The following is an 18,904-nucleotide window of genomic DNA, read 5'->3' as shown; positions in this document are numbered from 1 at the left end:
CATGTACCAGAGGAATGGCTTTGATTGAGGTGTGTGTTAGTCAGTTTTATGTCACTAGGCACTGCACCTGGCACCCACAGCTCAAAGAAGAGGGGTTCATTTAGCATAGCTTCCGGGGGGTTCAGTCCATGGCCACTGGCGCCGAGGTGGGAACATCATGGCGGAAGGGCTGGGTGGAGCGAAGCTGCTCAGGTCATGGCGCACTCCTGGGGAAGAAGTGCAAGGGACCAGACGGAGACCCAAGGTCGTGCCTCCGTGATCCACCCAGCTACGCGAAGTGTGTTTTGCCAGTCCCTGGGGCGGAGCCCAAAGCCACGCAAGTTGGTACTGCACCCTGACCACTACAAGGTAGTTCTGAGCACCAGAGCCTGTCCTTTCTTCTGGACCTTCTTCACTGTTGCCCTGCCTCGGGCCAGGGTGTCTGCCCGGAACCTTGAGTTGGATGGTCACTGCCAGAGAGCTGTGGGGCCCGGGAGGGAGAAGCGTGGACGAGCACTGCGGACAGCGACATCCCTGGTGGTGGGGTGCTGGGTGAGCAAGCGCTCGGGTGGATGCCGTGGTCCTGGCAGAGTACCAGGCTGAGGCTCTGCCCTTCGCTGTCTGCCCATGCAAAGCTGAGCCGGTTCCAGCGAGTGCTCACGAAGGCCCCTTTGTCTTGTGTTTCTCACTGGAGCTTTGGAGCCGCTGCCTGTGTCTGTAAGCTCCTGCATACTCCGCTGCCCCGCTAGGCCCCAGGTGCCTCATTTTTCAAACGGTAAATGGACACACCTCTCTCCAGCAGCTTGTTGTGAGGTCTGGATGAGCTTGTTCACATCAGGGCCTCAGGAGCTTCCCTGGGCCTGGTGCGTGGTAAGTGCTATGTGATTACTTACTGTTGTGCAGAATGCACTTGGAGCCTAGAATTCACTCACCTAATAAACAGTAACTGAGCCCCTTCCATGTACCTGATGCCATGCTGGTGGCTGTCTGTGTAGCAGTCTGTGAAGCGGGCCAGTCTTCATTTCCCTCCCATGGGGAGACAGAAAACGTAGCTCACACTCGGGGTGAGCGGGGCTAAGATGGGACCGTGGGATTGTGTAGGACTCAGTGGGCCACACCGAGTGATACAGCGAGTCAGGACGGCTCTGCAGGAAGAGATGACAAGACTGGGCCACCGTCTTGGTGTCAGAGCTGGGTGGTGGGTCCAGGTACTTGGCCTCCGTCACATGGCTGAGAGGTGGAGGCTGTGCTCAGAACCCGCTGTGGTGTCCGTAGGAGAGAGTCCGGGGGCTGCGGTTGTGAGGAAGGATCTTGACTACACTTCTGCAGCATCACCCAGGCTTGTCCGGGAACCATGGCGAGGTGGCCACTGCCGCCCTGGCTGGGCTCTCACCGAAGTCCTCGTGGAGCACGATCTGCGGTAGCTGCCCGCCTCTCCGCCCACCGCGCTCAGCGCCATGCTGCCTTCTCTGCCTTCCTGCCGCCGCACACGAGCTCACTGGATAAACGGGTGTGTTTGTTGCTTGTCCCCCTCAGTGTTCGAGAGCACAGATAAGATTGTGATCATCATGGAGTACGCCAGCAAGGGCGAGCTGTACGACTACATCAGCGAGCGGCGGCGCCTCAGCGAGAGGGAGACCAGGCACTTCTTCCGGCAGATTGTCTCCGCGGTGCACTACTGCCACAAGGTACGGCCGGCCCGGCCCGAGGCTTTGGCCCCGAGGGTCCGTGTGATTCTGCGTGTTGCCTTCCGTGTTATCAAAGTGCTGTCTGTCCCTTACGCAGGAGAGTTTACAAAGGAGGGAGAAGAAAGTCACCATGACTCGAGTCCCCAGCTCTACCTGCGAGCAGTGTCTGACCTCTTTCTCTCTTTGGGGATAGTACTTTGTCCTCAGGTGTCACTGGAAAGCCCCCAGAGCGTGTTTCCATTACTGGAAATGCGTGAACATCGGATTCCATGTGAATGCGGCTTTCTGCCGTCTCTTTGTGGAAGCCGGGAAGGGAGCGGTGTCACACAAACCAGTGTTTAAATCAAACCGACCAGGTGCCTCTACGCTCGCCTCTGTGCTCGGCTGTCCTCCAGGAGACTCGACTGTGTGTGTTTGTGAATAGAAAACACCTCCCGAGGGCTCTGATTAGAAGAGTAGCAGAAATTTGAGTTGTCATCTCTCTGCAGGCAGCGCTTTTAGAGAGATTAGGAGCTATCAGCCGGAAAGGAAAACAAACAGCACAGGGTGGGCTGTGAACTTGCCAGCGTGCTCGGGAGAGCAGCTCCAAGGGCAGGCGTGCTTTGTGCCCAGTGGTGCTCAGACCTGCCTCTTGCCGCTCGGGCACACAGCCCTGGGTAGTCATCCTTTTGGGCTCGCTGCTCTTCCCGCCCTGGTAAGATAATGGGTCCTGGAAAGGGATCATGCAGGCCTTGTGCAGTGCAGCCCCTGGCCGAGGGGAGCACAGCTCCTTCGCACCCTGGGCTGGCTGCTTGTCCTGGGGCTCAGCCGCCAGCCTGGACTGCGTCCGGTAGATGGAGAGGCCACACAGCGTGGCTGTCTCCTGCTTTGTCAGCCCACGGGTCTGTGTCACCTTCCTCCTGCCCTGGACTTGCTGCGCTGGGGGTGGGGTGACCTCCAGAATCACAGTGGATTGGCATGGAGGACGTAGACAGATAGACAGATGGACAGGCGGGGTCTGTGCGCTCAGCAGAGGGGTCTGTCCCTTCCCTGGGATCCCTTGCAGACAGGCCTGGTCTCCTGGCCTGGGGTGATACAGCTCAGACAGCAGAACTGTGTTCCAAAGAAGACTCCCCTGCCGTCCCGAGGGCTCTGGGGGGAGAATGGATTCCAGCCATTTTTCCGTAACCACACAGCAAGTGACTAATGCTCTCCTGTCCCTGGCCGCCGGCTAGGGAGCTCATGACAGCAAGGGCAGCTGAAGGATGGAGGTGGAGACCACCGGGCTGGTGCCTTCCCCTCCCGCACCAGACATTCCTGCTGCGCGGCCTCCTCCTCCTGCTTCCCCCTCCGCCCCGCGTCTGCTCAGACCCCTCCTCGTCCTCTCCTTCCAGAATGGCGTGGTCCACCGGGACTTGAAGCTGGAGAATATCCTGCTCGATGACAACTGCAACATCAAGGTGAGCTCCTGCCTTTCGATTGCTGGGCAGGGCCAGGGTGTTGTGGCAGTGGTTGGGACTGTGGTGGCTGAGCCTGAGCCAGGTACAGCTGGGAGGGGGCAGCTTCTCCCCCTGCTGGCTGGCAGCTTCCGGAGCAGCTCCTGCGGGAGCTCTGGGTTCCATTCGGGTGAAACCCAGCAAGCATGAACTGAGCTCCTGCTGCATACCAGACCCTGTTCTTCCTGCTGGGATAGAGAGGCGGTGGAGACGCAGGTCCCGCCCCCCGGAAGCTCATCATTCAAAATCATCCAGAAAAGTCCTTACATCATCTTGCATATTTCATACCCTGTTTTGATTTTCCTGTGAGTGACATCTCTGTAACAGCTGGGAAACAAAGGCACAGGACAGTTAAATAACTCACCCAGGGCAACAGAGTGGTAAATAGTGGAGCTGGGAATTTGAACCCTATATCCCAAGGTTTATATCATCATATTGGATTTACTAGCAGGGCCCCAGATTTTATTTATTTGTTGTTTGATTATTGGTTTCGGTAATACTGAAGACTGAACCCAGGGCTTTTGCACTAAGCTACATCCCCAGCCCTTTAAAATTTTTTTTTTTTATTATTTTGAGAGAGGGTTGTGCTAAATCACTAAGTTGCCCAGGCTGAGCTCGAACTTGCAGTCCTCCTGCCTCAGCCTCCTAGAGTGCTGGGATGACAGGTGTATACCTCGATGCCCGGCTTCCAAATGAGTTTACAGTTAGAGCTGTTTGCCTGGCCACTTTGCTTCTTCCCTACCTCCAGTCTCCTATGTCCTCTCCCCGCTCCCAGCCCCGAACGCGGCCCTGGCACGGGGGGCCTGATGGAGGGGGGCTGTTCGGCGTTGGGAAGCAGCACGGAGGGAGGTTACTTTTGCGGCATTATTGTCGGCTGCTGGAGTTGGAGAAAGCTCTCCTGGCCGACAGGGCCCAGTTGCCTCCTGGGGAGACTCCCAACCTCCTTTTGATCGTGTCTGCAAAATAAGCAAGTACGGTTTCAAAATAAACACGGCTCACTGCATGGGCTCCGTGAGGAGAAAGGCTTAGAGCTCCCAGCACCAGCGGGGAGCCCCCGACTGGCCCCTCGTGACATGAATGCCCCGTCCCTGTCCCTGTTCAAAGCCTGGGAGCCGCCGTGCACCTGCCTGCCTCTTCTCTGCTGTTGCTTCTGTCAGTCGGCGGGTGAGGATGAGGTCCCTGCCTTGCTCGGAGGGATGGAGTCGCTCTGCTGTTTGGACTCTGTCTGTCGATCAGGGCAGCAGCCACATCAGTGCCCTGCATCCTCTGCAAAGCCCCCAGAAGCCACGCCTTGAGGACCTCTCATCCCCACAGAGGGGCTGACTGTACTCGCACATTTCTCTGCAGTGTGGGGAGGAAGGAGGATACAGGCCGTCGGTGTGAATCTGCCTGGGTACAGGAAGTGAAATCTCAGGGTCTCTTCTTCTCTGGCTGAGAGGATGGATTGTTGCAGAAGGAGGAGGAAAGTTCTGGGCTCAGCGGCTTACCAGCTTCTGACACTGGGAAAGCCATGTAACCTTGTTTCCTGAGATGCACAACCCCCAGGCTTGCTTTGGGGTCTAAACGAGATGTCCTGCATGTTCCGTCTTACAAGCCGCCGAGCACTGTGTGCTGATGGGTCCAGGTTGAGGCTCGTGGCTTTGAAGCTATTTGGCCTGGGTCCTCACTGCCACACAGCCTCTTGCCGATTGCAGATTTGGGTAAATTATTCACCGGTCTTGGCTTTAGTTATCTTATCCGTCATTTAGTGGTGCCAGCTTCTGTCCTGGGGTTTATTCTTTATTTGTTCATTTTATTCACCAAGTATTTTCTAAGCAGCAGTGCAGACCTGTGCCCAGGCCGGGGGCATCAGCAAGAAACTTGCAATGATTTGAGACAGTATAGTCAGAGCAATTCACTCGTAATGGTTGTTGCACGGGGGCCTGCTCAGTGGCCTGTCCTAGGAGAGGGAATCCAACTGGAAGCCAGCTGCCCTGGGCTTTGGAGAGTGGCAGTCAGGCCCTGCCTGGAGAATTGGGTCCTGGCCTTCTAAGGGTTTGTGTCATGCACTGAACTTGGTGACTTTCTCTCCAGATTCCGCCTGCCACCTGCCCCCAGAGCACTCAGAACTAAATGTAGTCTTTACAAGGCCTGGAATGTGAGCTCAGCCCGGGGATTAGGTTCTGTCCTACAGGGTGACCTCGTGGTCGCATGATGTAGTCCCAGAAGTGATAAGGCACATAGCTTCCTGCAGAGTCATACAGTTTCCCAGTGGAGGAGAAGAATGGATAGAATTCTGAAAGTGATTGTGTGGGGAACAATGGGCAGCGCCTGGAGAATGGCTCATTGGCATGAGCCTCACCCCTCCCAGGGACCGGGGACCGTGGCCTTTGGCCTGGGATCCTGTGCATCACGCGGGCAAATTGCACACACAGCGGAGACTGTAGAGTTAGGGGCTGGGCATACCTGTGTCTTTTCCTTAGAAATTTCTGCTGTCACGTTACACACACACTCCTCACCCACACGGGTCCCAAACAGAAATCAAGTACTCCTATTTATTTTAAGTCACTTATCATTCCTGTGCTTGTTCAAGGAAACCTCCTAAGACCTGAGAATCATGGAGCTTGAAAGAACTTCGATGGTCATTTCCCAACCCCTTATTTCAGTGATGGGACCCAGAAACTCTAGGCCATGTGCTCAGGATCACAGGGGGAACCAGTAGAATCAAGTCTGTTTCCGGGCGTGTTCCTCACGCAGCACGCGGCTCACGGTGGATGCTGAAGAGCCCTTCGCCTTTGGAGAGGAGGATCGCCGCGCCAGGGCTAGAACTCACGTGTTTGACTTCCAGGCACTTTCTCCTCTCATCATCTCACACCCCTTCCGAGGTTCTGTAAGATGTGTTTCAGCTGGTGTTGATTTGTTTTCCGGCTGTGTCCACTCAGCTCTTTTCGGCTGGCTTCTCGCTGGGCATCTTTAGAAAGGACACTTGCTGACAAAAGCAGCAGCTCCACGGCCACAAGCTGGCCTTTGTGTTCACGAGGGCCCAGGCTGTCCCTGCCTGGGCCTGGGGACCGCGGGCACCGGCGAGCTGCCAGCTAAGTGGCTTCCAGTGGCAGGACCTTTTGAGCCCCGTGGGACCGCTGGGTGCTGAAGTGCTGCGGTTTGAACTTGTCCTGTGTCCCGCCTGTTACGGAGCAAGCTGTGTAGCTCGCTCCCGTCCTCTTCCTTCCCTGCCTGGCGTGGACCTGTGGAGTGCACATCGTGCATCTGGAAACCACTTATCTGGCCACTGTGAGAGGGCGTGGTTTCTAAAAATATTCGCCCTTCTGGTCGGCAGAAAGAATGAGAGTAACGCGCTGCTTCGGGCTGCATTCCTGCTGGCGGAAGAGGCATGTACAGAAATAGCACCCAGCAGAGTATTAATTTGCAATTAATAAAAATGAGCCAGACTCACAGCCCACTCTGGGAGAATGGAATGCTGACAATTCCCATCGAAGGCTGCTGCACAAACACCGCCTGGTGAGGGGAGGGCCAGGCCGGGCCAGCTGACCTCCTGGGAGAGGGCTGAGGCTCTGCCGAGCGAGCGCCCAGGGACAGAGGGAGGTGGCCTGCTGCTCCTGCCAACAATGGTGGGAGCCAGCCTGCCGGATCAGAAAAGAGGCTTTGACAGGCCGAGGTCGAGAGGAGACTGATACCGCTCGGGCCTAACCAGACCGAGACTTGGGATGGGGGCTGTGCGGTTTGTTTCTGTGAGTGTGAGAACCTTGTGTCCCTGCACGAATCAGTTCATTTGTTTGTGTGTTTGTCCACTGTGCGTATGCGTGTGCGAGCGCATGTGTGCATCCGTGCGTAGATCCGCGCACGCCTGCGTTCACTCACTGGGTCTGGCGTGTGTTCCTTCAGCAATTGAACATCTGCTCTGAGCAGTATGGGTTCGATCAGAAGTGTTTCCCACCTTGCTCCTGTGCATTGGGCCCTGTGCTGGGTGCTGGGTGCTGGGTGCTGGGTGCTGGGGTTTCACAGTGAATGAGGTGGTCAGGTCCTCAGGCTCTTGGACCTCGGAATGTAGCACTTGTGAACCCAGCAGTGACAGTGGGTCGTGAGAAAGACCCAGAGGGAGATGAAGAAGGCTGGGTCCTTCCCCTCATGGGCTCGGGCTTGCAGTTGGTAAATACGTGGTGTAATTGTCGGTGAAGCTCAGTCAGGTAAGGCTGGAGAAGGGCTAGCACGGCGACACGGCCCCTCGGCGGGACTCGAAGCCCTCACATCCACCAGGCGCTTCTCTGGCTCCCTGGCCTGAGCGCACATGGCTCCCTCTGTTTCCTGTGCCGTTCACTCCTCCGTCCGTTCCTCTTTGGGGCTGCGTTGAATGCCTCTTCTTGCAGGAAGTCTTCCCTGCTCTTCGTCCCTGTGGAGCTGCTGCACAGGAAGGGGTGGATGGGAAACCTCCAGGGCACGCGGTGACAGGCCGGGGTTTGTGGGGAAGACAAGGGACGGAAACTGCGAGGCGTGAGCGTCTGTCTGCCGGAGACAGGGCCGCCCTTGCTGCTCACCACCCGCCCCCTCGCTTCCGGGCAGCTCAGGAGCACAGGGCTGTCACAGGTGAGGCCATAGCCGTGAGCTCCAGGCTGGAAAGGGGCTAGGAGCGCCTGCGGGCCAGAGTCACAGGGAGCCCGTTTCCTCGTCATCCCCTCACAGCTGGGACAGCCCTGCAGGGGACCTCAGGCAAGCCACGTGGTCACTTGTGCCTCAGCCTCTCCATCTGAGAAATGGGACTATCAGTGGGCTGCTCCTCTGCGTGTTGGGAGAAGTTAACCTGCTGCTGGCTCCTTGTCCTGCCTCACCGAGTCCGGCCTGTGCAGTGCGGCTGTGATCCCACAGCCCAGCACACGAAGCCAGGACTCAGGTTGCTGTGGCGATGGCGATCACCCGTGGCATGGTGGCAGCCGGCTGTGTGTGCAGGGCACGGCACGAGCCAGGTGCATCCCCTCGCACTCTGGTAGCCGAGGAAGGAGCAGAGGCTAATGTGCAAGCAGCACCCCCTTGGTAAATGCTGATTCCTACTCCCTGGGTGTAGGATCTGAACCCAGCACCGGGACCCTGCCTCCCTTACTGTCTTGCCCTGCGATGCAGCTGGTCACACTGGATGTGCCGGCTTCATACCCAGGTGATGATGTCTCTTGGTGGTTAGCGTGGTGGCTCCGAACGCACCTTGCCTGACAGAGGTGTGAGGTCACCCAGCCACGAGGGTCATCGTGATGGCTGTGGTTTGCGCAGTTGGCCCACTGGGTCTGTTCAGGCTTCACGTGCACCTACTACGGTCCTTTCCACAGCCATGGTTGAGCTCTGTCACGCGTCCCTTCTGCAGATGGGGAAGCTGAGTCACCTGGCAGGTCCTGCTGATGGCCTGATCGTGACAAGGCCAGGCGAGTCCCGGCTTCTCCTGGCTTCAAAACCTGTCTGTCGCATGCACCTCAGTTCCTCCTGGCCGCGGGCCGGCTGATGATTATCACTGCCCTCAGCCTCCTTTTCAGCGGTTCACATCAACAAGCTATTACTTCCTTTTTTTTTTTTTAACCAGGTGAGCTCATTTTTCACAGTAATCTGATATTAATCCTTCTCGTTATGGTGGTGGCATACACCTAGCCTAACCTAAAACTGCCCCAGTGAGGTGTGCACGCTCACACTGTCTTTGCAGAGGGATTCTGGAGAATCCGGATCTTCACGGTTCCGCGCAGGCCCTGGCCCCTTCCCCAGCCCCTGGCAGCCTCTGTTCCGCCCGTCTCGGTACATTTGTCCTCTCTGAAGACCTCGTGCAGATGGAATCAGACAGCGTGTGTCTTTTCCCGTCTGGTTTATTTCACGTACGCGCTGCATTGGAGGCTCCTTGGGGTTGTAATGAGGTTAATCCTTTTGAAATGTGAATAATCACCTCCTAATTTGTCTTCTTGGCTGTGACTTCCATTTAGCAGGGCGTGCCTCGAAAAGGATTGATAGGAGCAGCGGCTCCCCTGAGGAAGGACGGGGTGGGGGTCAAGGTTGAGCAGAGTCCCGGCGTGGGGAGGGCTGTTTGGTTCTGAAAGCACGAGAGGCCGGGGCACTGTCCAGTGCCAGCAGAGACACCAGCAAGGGACCAGTGTGTCTGCAGCGGGCCATGCCCTGTGGCCTCCTCGCCGGGGTCACCCTCAGGCACAGCCGTTCTGTGAGCCTGCTGGTCTCTTTTGTGGCCTCAGCAGAGCTTCTTACGACCCTGGCCTCTTGGCGCCTTCAGTTTTGGGGCAAAAGGCAGGACGAATCTCTTTCACGGCTTATTCACGCGGAAACCAGTTCTGAGATAAAGATTATTTTGTCATTACGCTTAAATGCACTATTTCCCAAATTTCAGTTTTTCCTTCGCTCTGTATGGTTGGATTTTTTATCCCCTCTGTTATTTGACATAATATTTCTGTGTAGTTCAAGCTGCTTGCTAAAGTGTACTGATTTGAAAAAGCAGCCCTAAATAATGACCTCAAATGGAAAACCCGTGTCTCTTGCCGTGAATAGAAATACACTCAGAATAAGTGTAATGGAGGCCAGGTAGCATCCTTCCATCCTGGCGTGATTTTCGCTGCCAGGGACAGCCGAGAGCCCCGTGGCTGTGCTTTGCCACGGGCGTGGAGATACCGAGGACCCCTGGGGGCCACGTGAGACCTGCTCCTGCCTCAGTTCCAAGAGCAGAAAGAGAACCCAAGAGGGAATGTATTTTTCGTTTTGTGATTTAAACTTATTTAATTCTGTGACTCTTCGTCCCTAAATCCTTGCTGTTCCTTGGCTACTGGGAGCCCCTGGTGTTGGGATGAAGCGTGTTGCTCAGGGATCATGAAATACATCACCTACTCGGATGTAAAACTAGGCAGCAAATACTGGTTTGATTCCAATTCTGCGCCAGTGACCATTGTGACTGTCTTACATGTTTTATATTGCTTAATCTTCCCACAATGCAATTGGGCGCATTCTTGCCTGACTCCCACTCGACAGATAAGGAAACAGAGGCTCTGAGTGGTCTTCTGGCCAGTGAGCTTCTGTCCTCTTGCCCGTAGTTGACAGAAGCTCCGAGTGGCGTTGTATCTTTGAGCTGGCCCAGCTCCAGGTGGCCAACAGTTTGAGAACTCTGTGTATGGATTAATTCTGCATTTCCGTCCCAGGACTGATAACGTGAGCAAATCTGGATTTCTATTCATCTTGTGTCAGCAGCAGGGACAGCTCCACAGAGAGAGGCTGATAAGCATCAGTCTGGAGGCTGGGAGCGGCCAGAGCACAATCGTGCATCTCAGACTGGCTGTGTGCACAGCCAGCCAGGTGCCGGGCGGGGCGGGGGTCTCTGCTGCCAGTGTGTGCGTGCTGCCCCACCGCCCCTGCCTCTCTGCGTCTCTGTTGCAGACACACTCTGTCTGAGGTCTGCGGTGGCAGCAGCCAGAGCCAGGCTAGAGCCTGGGGACGCCCTGGGATCCCCTTCTGCGGGGTGGCAGGGTCCCCTGGCGGCTCAGCATGTGAGCCCGAGGCTGGAGTGACCTGTGTGATTCTTCTGGGCAGCGCGGCGTGGCAGGTCCAGCCTAGGAGACACAGGTGGTAGCATCGCTGCCTGACAGCTCCCTCTCCTTCTGTGAATCACCTCATCTCCTTCAGCCTCAGGCTCTTCCTCTGTGAAGTGGGGCTTCTAAAAAAACTGGTGTCAGGTGTCTGTAACATAATGAAGTTGACCATTTGCAAGTGTTCTCGGGTGTGCCGTTCGCTAGCAGGAGTTCAGTCGCAGGAGGGTGCATGCCCACTGGCGTGTCAATGAAGCTTTGATAGGATTAAGTTAGAGGCTGCAGGTGATCGGAACTTGTTCAGTGAGTAGTAATGAGGTGTATCACTGTTATTTTATTACCCATTCATCATCTTGTGCTTTTCAGAATAGAGTGCCTGACCTACGCCAGGGGTGTCTGGGGACAGGTGCCAGGCAGCAGATGATACATGGCTGGGGGATGTGGATCCTGCCTGCTGCCCAGGGGCCCAGAGTCTCAGGGAAGGCAAATATATATGCACACGTGTGTATGCATACGTGAGTAGTGTGTAGAGATGTGTGGGTGTGCGTACTTGTATACCTGTGCTGTGTAAACAAACACACACATGAAGGTGCTGGGATGAAGGACAATGAATGAATCTCTTCAAGTAACCAATAAGGAAGGGCAGGAAGAAGCGCAGGGGCGGAGGGTAGGTGGACGGTTCCCACAGATCTTGCACATCATCAAGCACATTTACGTTCATGGCCTTATCTTTTTTCTTTATTTTTTACTATCCTCACAGTTATCTTGTGAGCCAGAGCTGGGTAGGGATCATAGATTCCCATTTTCTGATGGGCAAACTAAGGCTCAGAGCTGCTGACCTGCTCTGTGGCAGAGTGAGGGTGAAACATGATGACTCAGAGCTCAGTGCTTAGTGTGTGTCATATCCCTGGTCACATGCAGGGAAAGGAAGCTTTGGTTGGGGAGTGGGTGGTGTTTCATAGGTCAGCATCGTCCACAGTGTGACACATGGGCCACTGTGAATGCACTGATTTGTGGTAAGCTACAGAGGGATGACTTTTAGATGCATAGTTATATCGTGACCCTTTATCTGAGGCTTCACTTGCTACAGTCCTAGCTACCCATAGTGAACCACTGTCCAAAAGAATTGCATGGAAAATTCTAGAAACAGCTCATCTGTTTTAAACTGTTCACCTTCTGCATAGTGCAATGAAGTCTTGTGACACCATTTTTGAAACACCGGGGAAGTGGATCATCTCCTTGTGCAGTGTATCCACACTGTATGTGCTGATAGCCCATTAATCACTCAGAAACCATCTCATTTATTAGTTCCCATATGACAGTGCTGATGTTCAAATGATCCTTATTTTACTTAGTTATGATCTCAAAGTGAAAGAATTGTGTTGGCAATCAATTTTGTTACGGTATGATGTTCTAATTGTTTTATTTTATGGTTAGAGATTATTGTTAATTTGTAGCCTAATTTATTGTTAATTTATTGCCTAATTTGTAAATTAAACTTTAATCAGAGATATGTATGCATAAAAAAACACTACAGAATGATGGGTCCGTATGACCCAAGATCTCAGATACCACTGGGCCTCTTGAGCCAGCTCTGTACACTGTCGTATTCACCACAAACACCAGGCAGTTGATTCTGTGGAAATGATTCCTTTTAAAAATTCTTTTATTTCTATTAATATTTGTTTGCAGTATATAACAATTACACTTACTGTGGGGAATTGGTGCATGTATATAACACGTCTTAATTCTTTTTAAAACCCCTGCCCCATGCTCTTTCCATCTCTTGGTCCTCTTACCTTTTGCAAAAGATCTCACTCCCTGTTTCCTATCATCTGTCTTTTATTTTGCTCTTTATTTATATTTTGGATTTCTCAAATAAGAGAAATCATGTGATACTTAAGCTTATGTATGTATCTGATTTATGTCATATATCATTATGGTCTCAAAGTTGCCTCCATTTTCCTACAGATGCCCCAAGTTTATCATTGATGGTAGCAGAATAGTACTCTATTGTGTATAAATTCCACGTTTCCTTTATCATTCCTCTGTTGATGAGCATATAGGCTGCTTCCAAGACTGAGCAATTGTGAATTGTGCTGCTATAAACATAAATATGCGTGTATCAGTGTAAAGTGACGTCTTTATCTCTTTTGGGAAGACACTAGAGGGGAAGTTTCTGGGTTTAATGAAATTTCTAGTTTTAGGTTTTTGAGGACTCTTCATAGTGATTTCCATATGATTGTGCTGATTTACGCTCCCGTTAACAATGTGGAAGGTCTTTCTCCTCCAGTCTCACCAGCATTTGTTACTGGATTTCTTGATGATGGTCACTCTATGGAACTGGTTTCTTAGGGCAGGCCTCAGCTGAAGTGTAAGTAGAGTTTTAAGTTGGCATGCGGTCTGCAGATCTGGTAGCGTATGCTGTGGATGGCAGGGGAAGCACTGGCCTTGTGTTCAGTGGCCCCTTGGGGGAAGACTCAGGACTCAAGAGAATTCGGTGACCCAGATGCTCCCTGTGTGTGACACAAATGGCTCCATCACAGACACTAACAGCTCAGTGCTGGGGTCTTGGTTCTCTTTGTAGATTGCTGACTTTGGGCTTTCCAACCTGTACCAGAAGGACAAGTTCTTGCAAACATTTTGTGGGAGTCCACTGTACGCATCCCCCGAAATTGTCAACGGGAGGCCTTACCGAGGGCCAGAGGTGAGCAGGCTGCCTGGGGTGGGCAGGGAGGGGAGCTGGGGTAGAGGAAGGTGGGAGGAAAGAACCAGAGCTAGGAAATCCTTTGAAAATCCCCCAAAGAAGTGAAGAAAACTTGTCCTCATGTGATTATAAAAGCAATAATAGGCACACCTGGGGGATGTTTGGAAAATTTAGAAAAGCCCTGGGGAGAAATGAAGTTACCCGCAATCCCACCAAGAGACAACCACTGAACATTTTTGTAACTTTTAGACTTTTCCAATGTAGATATCTGCATTTCAAAAATAATTGAGAGTGAAAAAGTAATTGGGATCATGTAAAAATAATTGAGATCAACGTAAGAAAGGGCAAGATACCTATACTGCAATATACTTGCATATTTTGCCTTCTATTAACTGAAAACTATATTGTGATATCTCCCAAATTCATTATTAGTAAAATATGATTTGCAGTGACAACATAATGTCTTTTTATGTGAATATATTGTAATATATTTAATAAGGTTTCTAGATTTGGACTGAATTCAGATTTCCCCTACTATATGAACATGAATAGTACTCAGAGGGAAGTCCCTGACTCTTTAAATATTTTAGATAAAAAGGCTTTCCTGGTCTTTAACAGTTAGTGTGTGAAGTTACAGGCTGGCAGTCTGTTATGGCCAGCAAACATGCTTTACTTGTCCACATTTGTCTTTGTAAAAAAATTGAACAAACATTTAATAATTGGTACATTCCACAGAAAACTCTAGATTTCTGATTTCTCTTTAAAAATGAAAGACTCTTGCAGTGTGGTCCCACATTTCAGTATGGCAACAGTTAGGTGGGGTAGGTTGTCTGCCCAAGGTTGGGGGAAGGCACTTTACAATTTCTCTTAACCCAGGACTCTGCATTCTATTTCATTTCTTTCTTGTGTGGTTCAAGCTTGTTGTCTACCTGGTTCTCGTAAGATTTGAGTTTGTGGCCCCTAATCTGTTTGAACAAGGTACAGGAAGGACTGGGAGACCTCTGTAGAAACCACTTAGCTCCTTGTGTCTTAATACTCTCATCTGTCAGATGGGGCTGGAAATCATCCAGGTCCTCTTGCTTCACCAAGTGAAGAGAGAAACCCAAAATATAAATGCTTTAAAGAGCAAAATAAAAGAGAGTTGGTAGGTGTCTTAGTTACTTTTCTTGTTGGCGGGACAAAATAGCTGATATGCACAAGTTAAAGGATGGAATGTTTCTTTTAGCTCATAGTCTGTAGAAGTTTCACTCCATAGTTGGCTGGTTCCAAGCCAGGGCGGCATGGCAGAAGAGAAATAATCCATGATAGAGCAGGCAGGAGGCAGCAAGCAGTGAGCCTTCCTTTCCCTTTTATCCCTTCCATTCCACAAGCCTATTGGGTGGTGCCATCCACGCCAGGGAGAGCCTTCCTATTATCCATTATCCCACTCAGGACTGTGCCAAGCCAATCTGTGGATTAATTTAGTACCAACACCCTTAGTCCCAGGATCACACATCTTAGATCTAGCCGTATGAGCACGTGATGGAGGCCATGACAGTAGGAAATGGGGGGATAGACTCTGGAGATGGATGGGGGTCTGGAAAAGAGGGGAGACGGTAGGAAGGGGCAGTGGTGAATAAAAATAATCAAGATGCCATATATATGTGTACGAAGTCACAGGATGATTGCAGTTACTATGTATCACCAATATATACTATTAGCAAAAACCCCTGACATCCTGAAGTAGAAACAAAGAAGAAATATGGTTTTAGCTAATTCAGCTTTCTGCGTGTTACATGTTTAACACACATGCAAATACAGTTAGTCACAAGAAAGAAGCAGACATAATTTTCAAAGTGAAATAGAGCAAAATACATGTGGAGACAAGTGAATGACTAGAATATCATAAAGTTTAAATTTGGAGAGTAGAATCATATTGAAGGCAATATTGTGCTGAACATGTTATTTTTATAAAACCATCATTTTTAAAAATTGGAGAGGCAATGCATGCTATTATAGAAAATACTTAAAAGCAGTGTACAGATGTGTAGTGAAATGGTATCCTAATGAAGAAGAGGAAGATGGAGAGGAAGATAACCTGCGTCAGTTTGTAAATAGGCTGGGCTGCCGCAGGCCTTGTAGCACTGCTGTCACTTGTCATCTGCAGTGGCAGCCACCTGCCAGGTGCTCGGTTCGGCTCCTGGGGGTGCTGTGAGTGGCCCATCCCAGGCTGTGAGTGGCTCTCAGCTCCTTTGTGTCCTGTCTTCCTGCTCCAGGTGGACAGCTGGGCGCTGGGCGTGTTGCTTTACACCCTTGTTTATGGAACGATGCCCTTTGATGGGTTTGATCACAAAAACCTCATTCGGCAGATCAGCAGCGGAGAGTACCGGGAGCCCACGCAGCCCTCAGGTGAGTGGCCTGCGGGGGTGGTCAGGGAGGGGGCCGGCCACCTGCCCTGGCTCGCATCCTCTGCTTTGTGTGCCAGGGAGTACGTGGGTGATTGCAATAAATGGTGAATGTTTAAATTAACAAGTGATTAAAATGAAAGACACGTTGTCGAGAATCCGCCTCAGAATCCCCCCTCTGGCTTCAAATACTTACCCCATCCATCGTGCTTGTCACCTTCTGGAGCAGCTCCGAGTCCTCTTTCCTGAGGGTCTTACGAGGCGTGACAAAAAATGTGACGAATGCTACTGCTGAGTGGGACGGGAAGGCAGGTTCCTAAAAACATGATGGTACCCCCATCCACTTTATTTACCGGATCCGGCACCGGGCGACTCCTAGCTCTTCCCTGAAGTCAGCATGACCACAAAAAGGAAATGTTTGAGTCACTTCAGGACATTGAGGCTGTTCCTTGGCCCTCAAAAGTGGCTGAGGGGAGGTGGCAGCTTTCCAGGGTGGAACTCAACCCCTGGCGGGGGGACTCGACCTCCGCTGTGACCCGTCCCTGGGGCCTCCCAGCACCCCTCTGCGTCTCTGCCCTGATTTCCTGGCAGCTGAAATTTGCACGGGGAATCTCGGGAAACCGTGAGTGCTGGGGTAGCAGGTGCAGATCAGCTCTCTGGATGCCGCTTAGGGGAAGGAAGTGAGCTCATCAGCCACGGCTCGGGAACCCGGCCCAGGCCTCAGGTGCTGCCCCTGCCCCGGCCTGTTGGGCGAGTGCCACACCTGGCGCAGTGAGCTCCTGCAGCCCCTCTCCCCATGCTGGTAGGACCCCCTTTGGAGGAACAGAGAGCCGTGGTGGTCAGCACCCGCTTTTCCCTTTGGTAAAATGCCGTCCACAAAGGACTTGCCAGGGCAGCCTTCCTGGTGGGGAATGAGGGGCATTCCTTCTGGCTGCTTTCCTGGTGACCTGGCCCTGCGCACCTCCATGGAAACGGGGTAGCTCCATGTTCCTTCCCGGCCCTGTTCCTTCCCGATGTTCCTTCCCGGCCCTGTTGTGGCTGTGCTTTCGAGTTCCCCGGGTGCTGCGGCTTCCCGCTCAAGGTTCCCGGTAGAGCAGGGTGGTGTCCAGGCAGCGCCTGACTCTGTCTCTTGTCCCCAGACGCCCGAGGGCTCATCCGGTGGATGCTGATGGTGAATCCCGACCGGCGAGCCACCATCGAGGACATCGCCAACCACTGGTGGGTGAACTGGGGCTACAAGAGCAGCGTGTGTGACTGCGACGCCCTGCACGACTCCGAGTCCCCGCTCCTGGCGCGGATCATCGACTGGCATCACCGCTCCACAGGGATGCAGGCGGAGGCGGAGGCCAAGGTGCGAGGCCTGGCCAAACCGGGGGCCTCCGAGGTCACGCTGGAGCGGCAGCGGTCGCTGAAGAAGTCCAAGAAAGAGAACGACTTCGCCCAGGCCGGCCAGGACTCGGTGGCTGAGGCTGGGTCCAAGCTGAGCTCCAAGAGGCCCAAGGGCATCCTGAAGAAGCGGAGCAGCAGCGAGCACCGCTCCCACAGTGCCGGCTTCATCGAGGGCGTCGCGGGGCCTGCCTTGCCTCCGGCTCTCAAGATAGAGCAGGACTTGTGCCGGACAGCCGGGCCCCTCGCTGGCTCCCCCGAGGCCGACATGCCTGGGACGCTCAGCCCCAAGCAGTCGGCCACCATGCCCAAGAAAGGCATCCTGAAAAAGACTCAGCAGAGAGAGTCGGGCTACTACTCATCGCCGGAGCGCAGCGAGTCCTCAGAGCTGCTGGACGGGGACGATAGCACGGGCAGCGGCCTCCCGCCCCCCAGTCCCCCCGCCCCGGCCCGCGTGGCCTCCCACAGCCTGTCCTGCAGGAGGAAAGGCATCCTGAAGCACAGCAGCAAGTACTCAGCGGCCGCCAGCCCCGAAACTCCCACACTGGAATCCCTGTCGGAGCCCGGCGTCCCTGCCGCCGAGGGGCTGTCCCGGAGCTACAGTCGTCCCTCCAGTGTCATCAGCGACGACAGCGTCCTGTCCAGCGACTCCTTTGACCTGCTGGATCTGCAGGAGAACCGGCCCGCCCGCCAGCGCATCCGCAGCTGCGTCTCAGCCGAGAACTTCCTCCAGATCCAGGACTTCGAGGGGCTCCACAACCGGCCGCGGCCCCAGTACCTGAAGCGGTACCGGAACCGGCTGGCGGACAGCAGCTTCTCGCTCCTCACGGACATGGACGACGTGACTCAGGTGTACAAGAAGGCCCTGGAGATCTGCAGCAAGCTCAACTAGCCCCGCGGGCGCAGGGCGGCGGGAGGGTGGGCGGGCAGGTGCGGAGGCGTGGGCGGGACTTGACTCACAGGCTGGTTACCTCTTCACTGGCCATGAACACCGGGAAAGGACTGGCACCATCTGGCTTGGCTGAGTGTGTAGTTGGGAGCCGGCACTGACGAGGGGAGCAGGCTCTTGCCAGTTCTGCCGACTGCCGGTCAGAACTTGGGTCCTGATTGGCATCGCAGCTGACACCTTGTGGAAGACCCAGGGGTGGTGGTGGCCGGCGCTTCGTGGGGGAGGGGCATTGCCCTGGAAGTCATGCTTGCTCCCGGAAGAGGGGGGGAGAGATGGGGGCCATGTCCTTTGGATGAGCCGAGAGCTTGCTCCTTTTCTCCCCGAGTCAGCAAGCTTGGTCTGGCTGCACAGGGCTCACAAGATGATTTCAGCAACCAGAGCCTGAGTTGGCGATCGATTGCTCCTGGCTGTTGGGGTGCTGGCTGGGGCCCTTGCCCATCTGAGAGTGTGGGGATCCGATAGTAACGGCAGCCATGGAATCCAGAAGAAAGGCAGTAGCACTCTCGCTTGACCTTGCCATCTGGGGCCTGGCTCAGTCCTGGGAAAGGTGAAGGTAGCCTGCCGGGTCTGCGCTGAGGCTTTGTGCCACCAGGGTGGCATCTGGGGTAGACACAGTCTTGTAGGAGAAAGTGTGCTCTGAACTCCGCCGGGGAAGCCACGTCATCGAGGGTGTCACCGAGACTTGTGCCCTGCCCCTCGGCACAGCTCCTGAGGGTGGGGGGGGACTCGAGCGCGGGGCTGGGCCGGGGCTGTTGCGTGTGACAGTGTACAGGAGCCCAGCAAGCATGT

The 18,904-nt window shown here is 53.7% G+C and overlaps 1 protein-coding gene across 1 annotated transcript in view; it reads left to right on the top strand.

Moving 5' to 3' along the window:
• Positions 1-18,589, top strand: part of Nuak1 (NUAK family, SNF1-like kinase, 1) — a gene marked incomplete at its 5' end in the record, with an annotated part of 31,829 nt that extends 13,240 nt beyond the window's left edge. Inside the window, 5 exon segments of the mRNA XM_013519022.1 lie at positions 1,516-1,667; positions 3,041-3,106; positions 13,277-13,396; positions 15,652-15,784; positions 16,920-18,589. Coding sequence (XP_013374476.1) covers positions 1,516-1,667; positions 3,041-3,106; positions 13,277-13,396; positions 15,652-15,784; positions 16,920-18,058 — 1,610 coding nt within the window.
• Between the last annotated feature and the right edge of the window lie 315 nt (positions 18,590-18,904).

Source organism: Chinchilla lanigera, unplaced genomic scaffold (assembly GCF_000276665.1).
Source record: "Chinchilla lanigera isolate Chin_1 unplaced genomic scaffold, ChiLan1.0 scaffold00004, whole genome shotgun sequence".
In the NCBI taxonomy this organism is placed as follows: Eukaryota; Metazoa; Chordata; class Mammalia; order Rodentia; family Chinchillidae; genus Chinchilla; species Chinchilla lanigera.
Note: the sequence above shows the minus strand (reverse complement) of the source record. Positions and strands in the feature narration are given on the sequence as shown.